The sequence below is a fragment of the Mytilus trossulus genome, chromosome 10, assembly GCF_036588685.1.
Source record: "Mytilus trossulus isolate FHL-02 chromosome 10, PNRI_Mtr1.1.1.hap1, whole genome shotgun sequence".
NCBI lineage: Eukaryota > Metazoa > Mollusca > Bivalvia > Mytilida > Mytilidae > Mytilus > Mytilus trossulus.
In genome coordinates this window covers 6,404,665-6,419,623 of record NC_086382.1, presented here as the reverse complement: position 1 = coordinate 6,419,623, position 14,959 = coordinate 6,404,665, and the positions used below count along the sequence as shown (strand labels likewise).

The following is a 14,959-nucleotide window of genomic DNA, read 5'->3' as shown; positions in this document are numbered from 1 at the left end:
GTTGCAAGAGACAGGACCAGGAACAGGATGCGAATCGTACTTATGCCTCGTGGTGGTTTCAAACTTATTCCCAACTTACTATATAAAAAGACTAAATTGCAAATTGAACGAAATACCTGTTGTATGCGTGCGTTGAACAACGCGTTTTAAAATAAAAACATGAAATAAAGAAAATGTTTCAAAGAATGCTATGATAAAAAATACTTTTGTGTATTTTTTAATCGAGCTTAGATTTTTAGGAATCGCAGATTGACTGTATCAAAAATGTCAAAATAGCATATAGTACATTTTTAGCAGTACTAGTATTTTCCACGTTTTTGGAATTTGATAATAAGAGTATAGAGAATTGATGTAGTATTTGTTAAAATTCGTTCATTAAAAGTTTCCGACTTGTTTGCGCTGGATTTTTTTTTTTATAGGCATGACTTGATTTCCATTTTTATGATAAAAATAACAATGATAGAATGTATAAAGAGTAAATAGATATATATGAATTATAAAAAAAAAAGTAAATATAAGGAAAACTTATAACTATTCAAAAAAAAATACAGACTATAAGATATTATTTTAAAATATATTTTGTTTAAGGACAAGGCCTAGCTTACATATTACATTATAATAAAGTCATTTTGACTTAAGGAGTCAAACCAAAATCATGCAAATAAGGTGTATACATCAATGTCCTATCGATTACAAACCCTTCGCAGTGGCTATTTACACGTACTCAAGAAAATAAAAACTGCACATGGGGTATTTCGGCCTGTATTTCTTAAACACATAAACAAACCTAATGTATTCAAATGTTATCAACTGAGATTTTAAAAGGTTGAATTAAAAATTCTTGGGTGTCCCTCCAAAAGTCGTGTTTATTGGATTAAAAATCCCGCCCACAATGCTTGGTATATAAATAAGAACCCATTCTGAAATTTAGTATACAACTCTTTCATAGTGAATAGAATAAACTGTTTTTAAACGTCGAATGTTCAAAGTCTGCAAAATGCAACAAATATTGATTTCTGTTTCATTATTTTCTTTAGTATATGGATTTCCGTGGTTCCAAGGAAGGATTCCGAATGGCAACCGTGTTCCGAACCCCTGTAACAGAGGAACATGGCTAGGTGTCGGACATTTAAGGGAAGTTGGAGGAGGGAACCGTAATATATTTGGACAGGTAAGTTCTTTATTTAATTGATGTGCATTTTTTTTAATTCCATGAGCAAATATTTATTGCATATTGAAAATGACAATTTTTAAAACAAATTCTTAAAAATTGGTATTAACCCTTTTTGTTCATTTGAAGAATATTTTCTACATGTTTAAATTTATGCATATTTGTTATATCAAATAAATAATCTGTTAATATATTGAATTGGAAAAGTAAAAAAGCATGGCCCTAAAAGTGTTTAGTAATATCTTCAAGTTTAACTCATATATAGTTGTATTGTTGTATTTATTTTATTTGAATACGATTGCATTGTATACTGGCAATTGTTCTTCATCTTTAAGTTTACTTTTATAGTGGCCGTTCTTTTATTGTGAAGGAGTTTTGTATATACCAAGTGCGTTATATCTTTCTGTCCTGATTATTCGTTAAATATTTGCCACGGATTTAAAGAAACTAAAAGCAAACCAGATGTCCTACTGTGTTCAAAAAGGACAAAAAAGCAGACTAAACTATACCTGAGACAACTGCTGACGAGAATATTAGATAGACAATTTTTTTTTATCACAATCTTATATACTTCTATTTCCTCTCTCTATTTTAAACACGGAAAGGAGTTGTTGAAAAACATACATTTAACAAGACTATTTCTTTTGTATTTAGGACTTTTTCCAAGCTGGTTTAAGATGGACTGTTAATCTTTGTGAAATGGATTCTGATGGTGACGGCAAAACAAATGGAGAAGAACTAGGAGATCCAAAATGTGAATGGTACATGGAAGCTACAAACCCTGTTATATTTAACGCAACTGGACACCCAGGTTAGTTCGTCATAAGAATTGTACACTGATTTTAAATGAAATTAGCCTTTTTTTTTAATTAGAGATCTATAGGTTATAATTTTGTATTCGTCAATGTGATAGCCGCACTTACAGTCTTTAAAAACTCGTGTTCTAGTAACTTCGTTTTTGTTATATTTAATGCCTTATTGTTTGTTATTTTCTATAATTGCCTGACATATACGTTCCTTTGAGTTTGATTCCGAGAAGACAACAATTTCGGAAAACAAAACATCGTCCATTCACGACAGATTGAGTTTCATAGACTGCATTGTATTGCTGTTGATCTTTATTTGGATAGTGAACCATTGATGACATATTCATATTGCGTGTATGTTTATTAAATTAACATTCACATGTTTATGAACACAACGATCTGACATCCGGTATGCCTGGTACGAAATTTTTTAAAGCCAAAAACATAAAACGTAGGTTTTATAGATTAATCGGTTAACATATATAGATATAAGAAGATGTGATGTGAGTGCCAATGAGACAACTCTCCATCCAAATAACAATTTATAAAAGTAAACCATGTGACAATTAAAGTCAGAAAACAATGTTTGAGATGTAACTCAAGTTTCAAATCAATCTTTGTTAGTGATTTTGTTGTTGCAGTTATGAATTTTTGAAAAAGTAAGGACTTCCAATGACCATAAGGACAAACAAACCACGTCCCTCTCCTTGTTTCTATGTATGTTCAATTTCTTTTTCTCTTTGCAGGGATATGCGAGCCAATGAGTAGTGCAAAATGTTTAATAAAGAATTTGGGTATATATTGTAACCATCCGAATCCAAAGTTTGGCCGATAACCTGGTATCCAACAAAGACGAACTGGAAAGGGATTCCTAACAACGGACACACAAATATTCTGTGTTTTCGGCAACACCAAACATGTGCAATATGACTGTCCTACAAGATGTCATTTATTTAATGTCATTGCTATTTTTTTTCAAAATGTCACATTTTTCATTTTATCGTTTATTACATTTATTCGTTGACAAATTGTATGTAATTTAGAAAAAAATAAAAAAATAAATAAAAGGAATTTCAATTTTTAATGACTTTCATTTATCACTAACCTTCACTGATAGTATATATAATAAAATAAAGGTCAAGGAAACAGTAATAGCAATGTACAAGACCAACACACTATCTACACGTAGTAAAGCGTGCGCATTGCTCCATTCATAACCAGTGTTATCAGTTTTTCGGAAGGTAAACATCGATGCACAAGCAGTACCGATAAAAGATGGCTGTGTTATGATTTCTAATGAAACAACTCTCAACCAGAAACAAAATGACATAGCCTTTAACAACTATAGGTATCAGTACGGCCTTCAACAATAAAAAAAAACACTACTTGATAATCCAGTTTCAAAACAGGACATGTCATGATATTTTTGGTCCTTTAGTTTTTTAATTGCAGTAACATGAAAACACTACTCATAAAACGTCTTCGTTGCTATTACCAAAATAAAAAAACCTGCGATATGAAGATAATAAGATATGGGTATGATAGCCAATGGGACAGCTATCAACCAGAATCAAAATGACATGGATGTAAGCATGCGCAACTATCGTTATTGTACTGTCTTCAATTATGGATAAACCCCTGTTGTCAGTAATTATAAACTTTTAAGTCTCAGACATGACAAAATAAAAACAAAAACAAGAAAACCAAACAGCCTGATCTATGACTTAGTAATAGTCACAAAAAAACATGATCGCCGACAGAAAAATAGATCAATAAAAATGAAAAAAAAAAACAAATTGAAATAAAACCCAAGAAATACCAGAATGTTGACTTATTATATGCGATTACAGTGGTAGTTATTTCAATAACAGTACGCACTCAACTGGTACTTTTTGAATATGGAATATCATGCAACAGGAACACTCACAACCAAATGTTTTTGAATTAAATCAAATGCATACGATATTGACCAGCATCAATTTAAAAAGAAACAAGACAACCAAAATTGAAAAATTGGCTTGTGCCGGTTCTCATCTTAGTTTTAGTTCAATTACAGTTAAAGTCCTATAAATTGATAATTGTTAAAAAAAAAATTATCGACAGCTTTGGTTTTTGTGTCATAATTAGCAATCAAATAAAAACTAAAACACCAATACATGTAAACAAAACAGAACATAGAAAATTAAAGACTTCACAATACTAACCAAACCAAAAACAGAAAAAGTACTCCTGAAGGGTAAGTAGATCCTGCTCCAAATGATTATGTGGCAATGTTGAAACAGCTAATGTAACCGTAAAGTAAGAGTGGAAAATGTAAATAAGATTTAAGAGATTTCGCGCGTCTGAAGTGCTTTTCTGAAGAAAAAAAAAATTCATCAAGAATGCTTAAACCGATATAAGTTACAGCCAATGGTGTATAAATATCCGAGGTCGTGAGCATCTATAAAACCATACACTGGCCATTAAGAGCCAAATTAATCAAATAGATATAAAAAAGATGTGGTATGAGTGACAATGAGATAACTCGCAATTCCAATTCACAATTTGTAAATGGTAAACCGTGATAGGTTTAAATATATAAGTCTGGAACAAATTGTAACTTCACCGGTACAAATATAAAACTTGCATAATAAACCCGTAAAGATTAATCCATTCACGAATGTAGAACTTATGAAGTGATAATTTCGAAAATTAATTTACCTTATTGTAGTACTAGGTTTATATAGCTGAAAGCACAAAGTTGTTGAATGTTTGGTTTTCCAATGCAACACAATTTGGCGGTCTATCTGTTTATAAACGAGTGCCTCTGAATATACGTGCATGGTTCATGTACTAATAACTATGAAAACTTCAAATGGTTTGCACTACAAGGTCTCCCTGTTGCTAGAAGTTTCGTCCGCGTAGCAATCACAAGCACGATAGTCAGTGCTCCTTTGTTGGAATGAAATATTGATACTGTCATTTTCTGTAAACTTATTCATAAAATGTTAAAGCTTTTTCAGATTTCGCATATTCTACATTTTTTGGAGTTGTGTTAATCAATGGGTTTTAATTTTGTAATTGAAATGATCTCGCAACTATTTTGATTCGAGTGTCGGCTAACAGTCTGTTTGTCGTACTAAATAATTACATGTAGTCTGGAACTAGTAATGAGTGTTTATATGCGAACATATTTCAATGTCACATTCTATCAAAATAAGGATATGAGGTATTGAGACAACTACCCACCACAGTTTAAATGACGGATGATAAAATATATTATAAGGCACCGTACGGCCTTCAACAATGAGAGAAATATATACCGTATGGTCACATCAAAAGTTATTTATTTAAAAAATCATATTAAAATAACTTACACAATTTAGTATGTTTTTGAAACCTTCACTTTGACTTTGTCCTTAGACAGTGATGCAACTTTTTTACAATGTAACAAACTGTAAAATTTTCTTATTGATTAGGAGGAAATGTATCTAACCTTCATAACTATAGTGTTCATTATCATGTAAAGTCTTAAGAACGCATCTATTTTAAGAGTACAAACACGAAATATTATGGTAGTTTAGTATATACTGCTATAAATAGGTTTTATAGATACATTTACTAATCCGTATTTATGAAACAAGCTTATCCAGTGTATTCAACAAATCCTTCACTATCACATTGGCTGGTTAGACAGAAGCTTTAGGAAAGTGTCAAATTTTGCAATCTCAGAGAGTTAATTAATAATATCCGAGACCCCCTCAGTATAAAACGAGCACCTCATTAAAATCATGTCATTAAACTGGACCAACGGATCCGTAAAAGGTAGAAACGTTGAAATTAGGACTGTCTTGAAAATTAACTGCTGCTTCTTTAAAGCCCGCCCTGAAAATAAATCACCAAAACAAAAACATAGCAAATACATATAAATATATATATAGCACTGATTTCCTAAGGGATTGACAATGCATAACGTACTTATATTGGTGTTAAGTTAATATCTCGTTGGTTTATAATCATTTTTCATAACCTTTTCAAGAGATTTACATTTAAGGGGCAGTCATTTTGCTTTAAGCATAGAAAGGTATGGCAAAATATGCGTGCTATGTTGAGTACACCATGTACGAGAATTTTGTTAGTACTGTTGTTACTTAAATTGGTGCATGTTTCATTAACAATTTTGCATAATCTATTGGTTCACGGAGTAAAGGAAGATTCTGTAATAATTTAAAAAAAAAGTCTATTGAGGAATAATTGAGAGCTGTTTCATGTCAATCTCAACATTGATTAACACGGTATTTTTAAGGTCATACATATTTTATTATATATATTATAGAACATGTATTATTTATAAATGACTGTATTTCGGTGAAGGGTAAATGTTAAACCTGTCCGCCATTCAATCCAAATGTCTGCTCCGAAGGTTAGTGTAGCGACGAAGGAAAACAACAAGTGTCCAGTTTATTGTAAATGTATATATAGTCTTCAAGAATGTGGTACATACGTTATCAACTATCACAATTGGACGCATCGGATGTGTTTCAATGGAAAATAGTCTTTATTCAAAGATATTTTTTTACTTGAATAAAAATCTATTTTTTTGTGTCTTAAGAATGTTTCTGAAGCTAAGTTAGACCAGTTAGTTCTTTTAACGTGTTTGAGTGTTTTAAGTAAACATTCTTTCCTTTTATAAGGAAAAATACAATTTTTTTCTGTTAGAAAAGGATCTCAATCCACCCATTCATCCACCAAATGTGAATTGACATAGCCTACGATGCTATCAGATTATCTCTCTCCATGTACGATTAGTATGAGGGACATAATATGTTTGTCGTTTGGGTTTGAGAAAAAGTGTTAAATTGTACTCCTTGCATCCACCTAAAATGGTATATATTTGTTAAAATGTTCTTTCTATAGTCTTTGGAAACCAATGTATAGTGTTTTTTTTTATGACCATGCTTTATCGTAACAATATATCATATAGTCTCTATAATTCTAAATTTCTTACATAACTTCGTCTAGATGTACTTATATAAGACCCAGATAGTGACATCTACGGAAATGTAGAATTTAAGATAACACCGAATGTCCATGAAATAAGAACAAACAAAAGGTCATAGGAATCGGAGCAGATACTTAAACAGTTAAACCTGTAAACAGCCTATCAGGCTGTTTCCAAACCGATTAAAACAATGGGCTCTTTCATATTTCACTTGGTCATAGCGTTAATGTACATGTGTACGGGTTGTTGTCTCGTTGTTCCTAGGCGAGGTTTTGGAAATTAGTGTCAGATGTTCGGACTCCTTGGTCTTTTTCCAACCATACTTGGTAAAATATTTTGCCCCATTACAACCATTTGTATTTTCATAAAAGACTTCAATAGCTCATAAAAGGTCAATTTTCAAATTAAAGCAGCAAATGAGACCCAAGTGATACCAATGCAAATGTAAGGTAAAAGTACTTGTAAGCCTTTTCCCACCATTTTTAAAACTCAAATATCTAAAAACGGAACTCCCTAACCTATTGATCAATACTTTTTAGTTTATTTTGTTCATTAACTGATGCTCCTTCAACTTATAGTATTAATTTTTTTTTCTTAATTTTAAAAATTCAAAATTTAACTTTAGTCCGTCATTCTTAATAAACTACACACTTCGATTTCTCCATGATTGTAACTGATCCCCACAACCAGGGCTACATATAAAAAAAAATGGAGGCTTCATAGCTTAAAACATAATTTAATTTATTTCTCTCTCTGTATATATACATATATAAATGAATCATAATGAGGCAACAGAAGACGGGCACTTGTTGTACGCAGTATAAATAAGGAGAAATATACCAAGGAATAAGGGCAAATAAAATTGCACAAAAACCAACAATACCTTGCTAAAAAACAAAAACGACGAAAACATATACAACAGTCTTCAAATTTAAAACTATACTTAGAAACACGAACCGAAAAAAAACCCCGAGGGTGATCTTCCAAAGGGAACACAGATCCTGCTCCACTAGTGACGCTCATCATGTTGCCTATTGTAATTAAAAATCTGATTAGTCGCATCCGGTGATGTCAAAATATTGAAAAAGCGGACAGGATAGTATACGACGGGTGTCACAAGTGGAGCGGGATCTGCTTACACTTCCGGAGCACCTGATATCCACCGCAGTTTTTGGTGGGGTTTGTGTTGCTTAGTCTTTAGTTTTCTATGTTTTGTCTTCTGTACAATTTTTTGTTTGTTTGTATTTTTACTTTTAGCCATGGCGTTGTCAGTTTATTTTCAATCTTTGAGTTTGACTATCCCTTTGGCATCTTTAGTCCCTCTTTTGTATCTCTTCAAACCAAACTTTTATATAACTTAACAAAATTGAGGCACACAAAGATACGGTTACGATTGACACAGGTTCCACTGTAGTTACTTTACATAAGGCCAGATAAAGACTGAACCATTCCATGTGATTTCTTGCAAAGGGAGACAAACACACTTTCATAGTTTTGAAGTACTTCAACAGAGCGGTCATGTTCAGAGAAATTGTATATTTAGCCTTGGCAGCTGTTGTTTTTGGATTTCCATGGTTTAGAAATGATATTCCAAATGGTAATAATGTACCAGATCCTTGCAGCGGACAGACTGGTGAGATATGGAAAGGAGTAGGACACGACCAGGCACCAGGTGGAGGGCCTAGAAATCAATTTGGACTGGTAAAAATATCTTCTTATTACCAATAAATTCTCATTATTCTTTTATTTTTCTACATTGGCTAGAGGTATAGGGGGAGGGTTGAGATCTCACAAACATGTTTAACCCCGCCGCAATTTTGCGCCTGTCCCAAGTCAGGAGCCTCTGGCCTTTGTTAGACTTGTATGATTTTAAATTCTAATTTCTTGTGTATAATTCGGAGTTTAGTATGACGTCCATTATCACTGTACTATTATGCATATTTTAGGGGCCAGCTGAAGGACACCTACGGGTGCGGGAATTCTCGCTACATTGAAGGCCCATTGGTTGCCTTCGGCTGTTGTTTGCTCTATGGTCGAGTGGTTGTCGCTTTGACATATTCACCATTTCCTTTCTCAATTTTATCATCATGATCACTTATTCATATTAAAATAGTATGGGCGTCTTTCGCCATTTGTGATTGTAAATAAAAGAGAACATAAGGTTCAAATTTGCCATCAAGTAAGCAAAATTTAATGCAGGAATGCAGATAACTAATGTGAATTCTCATTTTTAAAAAGAACAAGAGTTACACTTATCAATATCAATATTTGTACAAGCATGGCTATTTTTGCTTGCTTTTTAATGTGTTAACATTTCAGGGGTTGTAACTTTGAAATATTGCATTTTCTGAAGAAAAATTGAAATTTGACCATTTAGTATCTTAGCCGGATAAAACGTACGGTGACTCTATCTGTTCTTTTGGCATTCCCAAAGAATTTTCTATAAACTATTATTTTACAATTCTATCATTTAGTATAGCTTCTTATCACAAAATGATGTGTTCCCCATGTATAATCCATACAAAATGTGTCATTTTGTCACATCATGCAGCTTGAGGAAATTAACGGTGACGTATCATTATTTTTTTTTTTTGGGGGGGGGGGATATCACAATATATAAAATTGATTACGGAAATGGGGAATGTGTCAAAGAGACAACAACCCGACCATTGAGCAGACGACAGCAGAAGGTCACCAACAGGTCTTCATATACTATGTTTTGCCAAATTATGAACAAATTATATCATTTTTAATTTATACTTCAATACCACCTTTATGCAAACAATACATTCTCATTTTATATATAATGGATATTGGCAATGGTGTCACAAATTCTCATTTATATATCAATAAAATATTGAAATGTAAAAATAAGTAATTTATTTTACGATATCTGTTAAATAATTGGAAAGCTTTTAATTATCGTCTAATTAATAAAAAAAAAATGTGTCCTGCAGTTCTGTAGACATTTTTACTATATAGTTTACTGCTAAACAGTAAACATGTTATGGAAAACCGCTGCTCCTCCGCCTTTCCGCTATAACTAAGGTTCATTAGCGTTTTTGGCGGATCTGCCTCAAATTTTCATCAATGACAAAAAGTTTGCAATTTAAGACGTATTAGACTTAATCAATATAAATTTTTCGAAATTGACGTCTAGTAACTTTTTCTTGCCTAAATATTAGGCATGTAATAATACACTGTTCTAATATCAGTATAAATTACGCTTCCCCCCTACCATTTTGATAAGTGACATATAAATCTTCCTGTAATTGTGTATCGCATATTCGTTAAACTGTTAGAACATTTATTTAATTCTTATATTAGCTTTTGAAAATTTAATTTTCATATTACCGAATTTTGACTAATTTGTCGTCACACTTCCTTCTTCGTGGCAATATGATTATCTGCCTTACATAAGCCAGTGTTAATATAACATTGAAATACATGTAAATCAGCTTGATAAGTTAGTAATATGAAAATTTTCTATTGGAAACGATATGAAAACCCTGCTTTAGTTCTTGATCGTCTGATCTGAATAATCTGTAAACTGTTGTTCTTAACTATGCAGGACTTTAAGGGCGCTATATTTGAATGGACAAAAGATTTGTGTCAAAAAGATTCAGACCAAGATGGTCGTACAAATGGTGAAGAACTTGGAGACCCTGATTGTACATGGAAAAAAGGTGGAACTCCTAGTGCCGCTGCATCTGGTCACCCAGGTAAGGAGGACAGGGTGTGACAGAATATAAGTCCCAAACATAATTTTTGTTCCAAAGAACTTTAAGCATATAACAAAAGATCTAGTTGGAACTTTCCAATGCTATTTCCTTCACAGTGGATAAAATATTACATAAGGAATATTTGTTACATTATAAAAGTTCCATAGATATAGGAAGATGTGATGTGAGTGCAAATGAGACAACTCTCCATCCAAATAACAATTTAAAAAGTAAACCATTATAGGTTAAATTACGACCTTCAACACGGAGCCTTGGCTCACCCCGAACAACAAGCTATAAAGGGCCCCAAAATTACTAGTGTAAAACCATTCAAACGGGAAAACCAACGGTCTAATCTATATAAACAAAACGAGAAACGAGAAACACGTATATATTACATAAACAAACGACAACTACTGTACATCAGATTTGAATATTGACTTTATTATAAATGTTCCAGGAATAGTTATCATGGTCATTAGATGATTTAAGTTCTTGAAATATCTACTATATTGTGACGGGATTGCGTTCCTTAGAACATGTGGTAGATACTTAGTCAGCCGTAAACGGTTGAGCGAAGGAAGTGCTTTTTTAGTTCAATCGGTTAGCGCGCTGCCTAATAACACAGAGGTCCCGGGTTCGAGTCCCGGTGGAGACATGCGATTTTGCAAGTAGAATCATGTTCTCCAGTTACAATATGATTACAGGTGAACATTAACTAACATGTAAGCAGATGTAAAAAATCAAACGACACTCTTTCATTAAAGGAACAAATTTTATGAAACCATATGACGTTTTAGTTCCAGGAAATTAATATCTTATTAAGGTGTAAATAATATTATTATTAAGGTGTGAATAATATTATTATTAAGGTGTAAATAATATTATGTAATGTTTGTTCCAAGGAACTTTTAATTTATTAGGTCTTTCCACTTTTCTGTGGAAAGACCTATTGTTTTTCTTCTGATTATTATTAAAAAAAAATTCCCGCCACATTTTGAAATTTTTGTTTTGCAATATGTCGCTTAGATATTTTAAAAATAGTATCGTATAGTTTATACGCTTTTAAATTTCACCCTGCTAAGATGAACAATTTTCTTTGTAAGAGTTATCTCCCCAAACACTGTTTTCGTTGTGTCCGCTACTCCTTCGCAACCGTAAAAGTTTACGGCAATTTTATTTGTTATATTCTTCACATGATTTGTCCTATTTTAACTAAAGCGATATACACTCTTCATATGAGAGTTATTTCCCCTTATGCATTTGATATTAGTAATATGCATTTCTAACTGGTAACCCATAAGTGATAGAGACCTAGGGTCTTTTAGTTTAAGGTCCTTGGTCCAAAAAAATGAAAATAAGGTCAGGGTCAAAGGTCAAGATCATATTATAAATTTAGATTTTGGCTTATTTCATTTATTTTCAAAATACATATAAGATATCTACAAATTATTTTGACTAAATTGTTAGTTGTGACATGTCGTTACTTATAAATTTTGGCTGAAATGTTACGTAAACAATAAATGGAAGTTTTTGCCAATCTTATATTTAGAGTTATGCTTAAAGTGATTTAACTTTTGTGTCCATGAAAATGGGGTCAAGGTCATTGGTTAATAGGACGTTCTAGATTTTGACCTTTGCTTTCAATTCATATTTATACATCATTTATCCATAGGAACGGACATTTTAGACTGATTTTTAATATTTTAATATAAAAAAAGATCTTATATGGTGGAAAGACCTTCAATTGTTTTTCTGAGCAATTGGTTTATAATTATCAATAGTTTTGTTCTTGGGGAATCAAGTATTATGCGGAACAAATATATCTTCGCAATGAAACAATTCCTTCAATTTTGTACTTATTTGACTTTAAAAATATTTTGATATGAGCGTCACTGATGAGTCGTATGAAGACGAAACGCACGTCTGACGTACTAAATTATAATCCTGGAACCTTTGATAACTATTTACACCACTGGGTCGATGCCACTGCTGGTGGACGTTTCGTCTCCGAGGGTATCACCAGCCCAGTAGTCAACACTTCGGTGTTGACATGAATATCAATAATGTGGTCATTTTTATAAATTTCCTGTTTACAAAATTTTGAATTTATCAAAAACTAAGGATTTCTTATCCCAGGCATAGATTACCTTAGCCGTATTTGGCACCACTTTTTGGAATTTTGTATCCTCAATGCTCTTCAACTTTGTACTTATTTGGCTCTATAAATGTTTTGATATGAGCGTCACTGATGAGTCTTATGAAGACGAAACGCGCGTCTGGCGTACTAAATTATAATCCTGGAACCTTTGATAACTATTATTGAAGTAAGATGTCAGTGGATGTGTTTCCCTTTGTTTTAAGTTTGTAACACACATTAATTTGTTTCTTTTAAACGATTTATGACTTTTGAAAAGTGGTATACTTCTGTTGCCTTATTTACCTGAACATAAGAATAATTTAATTACCACCAAAAAAATAGATAAAGGCAACAGTAGTATACCGCTGTTCGAAATTCATAAATCGATTGAAAAAAACACAAATCCTAGTAACAAACTAAAATAGAGGGAAACACATCAAATATAAGCGGAGAAAAACGTTTGCGTAGTTCATCTATGGTATGTTTAAGCCCCAATTATGGGCATTATGTTTTCTGATCTATGCGTCCGTCTATACGTTGTACCGTCCGTCCGTTCGTCCCGCTGCAGGTTAAAGTTTTTGGTCGAGGTAGTTTTTGATGAAGTGGAAGTCCAATCAATTTGAAACTTAGAAAACATGTTCCCTATGATATGATCTTTCCAATTTAAATGTCAAATTAGAGATTTTATCCCATTTTCATGGTCCACTGAATTAGAAAATGATAGTCCAGATGGGACATCCGTGTACTTAGGACACATTCTTGTGTGTTTTTTTTTTTATAAATTAAAAGGAGATGGAGTCTCGGTTCATAAATAATTTCTAACTTGATCAACAGAGATTCAAAGACCGGAATGTTATAAATCATTTACTGATTATTGGCTTGATAAAAACCGATTGGACTAACCATGGAAACATTATATTGACATAATACTTCCATGGACTAACAGTCCAGAAACTTTTTTGTAGTGATTACATATGAATACTTGTTACATTGATAGGTGTTTTAATAAGAATGAAAGGCTGTATGCAATAAAAGGTAAATAAAATAACATCGGCGTTGCATAATAATGCAATATGAATTATATCAATAATTCACTTTTTTCAAATTTATTATATACTTTTTTTATTTTAGGTATTTGTGAACCACTGAGTGATCCAAAATGTGCCACAGTAAATAAAAAAATAAAATGTCCATCAACATCGAGCACAGGGAAATGGTGCCTATTTGGTCATTGTGTGTAGAAGTTTCCTCGGAATGGAAGAATCAATATGTCTTTAGAACATGTAGTTTTTTGTTAGATAGAATATATATATATTTTAAACTGTAATGCATTCCTTTTCTTTAATCTTATGGATGGTTTAAATATTACATAATTTCCTTCCATTTGAGTGTGATGTATATATAAGACTCTTATTGGTTATTTTACATTTTTTGTTGTAGTATTGTTTCACCGATGAGAACAATCTCCGTACAGCGCTCGTTTCCTTTCCGTATACTTAGTACACTACAATACAATGACTTTATTTAGTGTAGTGATACGTAGTAAGTACGGAACGGATATGAGCTCTGCGCCGGAGATTGCGATGAGAATTACTTGATTTTAAAGCGGACATTTTGCTGATTTCTATGTTATTAAATAAAGGCAACAGTAGTATACCGCTGTTCAAAACTCATAAATCCATGGACAAAAAACAAAATCGGGGTAATAAACTAAAACCGAGGGAAACGCATTAAATATAAGAGGAGAACAACGACATAACACAAAAATGTAACACACACAGAAACTATCATAATCTTTGGATCTAAATTGATTGGTATTTTAGCCTGATTTCTGTTTGTGTAAGGTACTTGTGTCTTTTCTTTTTTGTTACTTTTTCTTCTCGTGCTTCATTTCGATCTGAAATCCAATTAGTTAATACAGTTCGTCTTTATTTGTACTGTCAAGGTTTGAGGATATTGTATTCCGCCATACAAGAAGTATATGTGTGTCTGTCTAAAGTCAGGAGGCGTGTCTGGCTGCTGTTTGTCATATTTGTTTTTTTCCATTTATTCCTCTGTCATCATTTATGTCGATTGGTTTTTCTTTGTTTACATTGCTTTACGTACATACCGTTGATATTTCTGCGTGTTCTGAGTCTT

The 14,959-nt window shown here is 32.4% G+C and overlaps 2 protein-coding genes across 2 annotated transcripts; both read left to right on the top strand.

Moving 5' to 3' along the window:
• The first annotated feature begins 938 nt into the window (after window positions 1–938).
• Window positions 939–2,812, top strand: LOC134686673 (temptin-like). Its single transcript, XM_063546347.1, has 3 exons — window positions 939–1,171; window positions 1,826–1,982; window positions 2,724–2,812. The coding sequence occupies exons 1-3, from the start codon at window positions 980–982 to the stop codon at window positions 2,810–2,812; spliced, it is 438 nt and encodes a 145-aa protein (XP_063402417.1). The 5' UTR covers window positions 939–979.
• A 5,563-nt stretch (window positions 2,813–8,375) lies between these two features.
• On the top strand, window positions 8,376–14,147 carry LOC134686005 (temptin-like). The gene is made up of 3 exons (XM_063545709.1): window positions 8,376–8,659; window positions 10,530–10,680; window positions 13,952–14,147. The coding sequence occupies exons 1-3, from the start codon at window positions 8,477–8,479 to the stop codon at window positions 14,059–14,061; spliced, it is 444 nt and encodes a 147-aa protein (XP_063401779.1). The 5' UTR covers window positions 8,376–8,476; the 3' UTR covers window positions 14,062–14,147.
• Window positions 14,148–14,959: the final 812 nt, after the last annotated feature.

Bases quoted from the DNA above. Each gene is read 5' to 3' on its own strand.
- LOC134686005 (XM_063545709.1), top strand. From the start codon at position 8,477: ATGTTCAGAGAAATTGTATATTTAGCCTTGGCAGCTGTTGTTTTTGGA. The intron at 8,660-10,529 runs GTAAAAATATCT...TTAACTATGCAG, and splicing joins CTAGAAATCAATTTGGACTG to GACTTTAAGGGCGCTATATT. The intron at 10,681-13,951 runs GTAAGGAGGACA...TTTTTATTTTAG, and splicing joins CGCTGCATCTGGTCACCCAG to GTATTTGTGAACCACTGAGT.
- LOC134686673 (XM_063546347.1), top strand. From the start codon at position 980: ATGTTCAAAGTCTGCAAAATGCAACAAATATTGATTTCTGTTTCATTA. The intron at 1,172-1,825 runs GTAAGTTCTTTA...TTTTGTATTTAG, and splicing joins ACCGTAATATATTTGGACAG to GACTTTTTCCAAGCTGGTTT. The intron at 1,983-2,723 runs GTTAGTTCGTCA...TTCTCTTTGCAG, and splicing joins TAACGCAACTGGACACCCAG to GGATATGCGAGCCAATGAGT.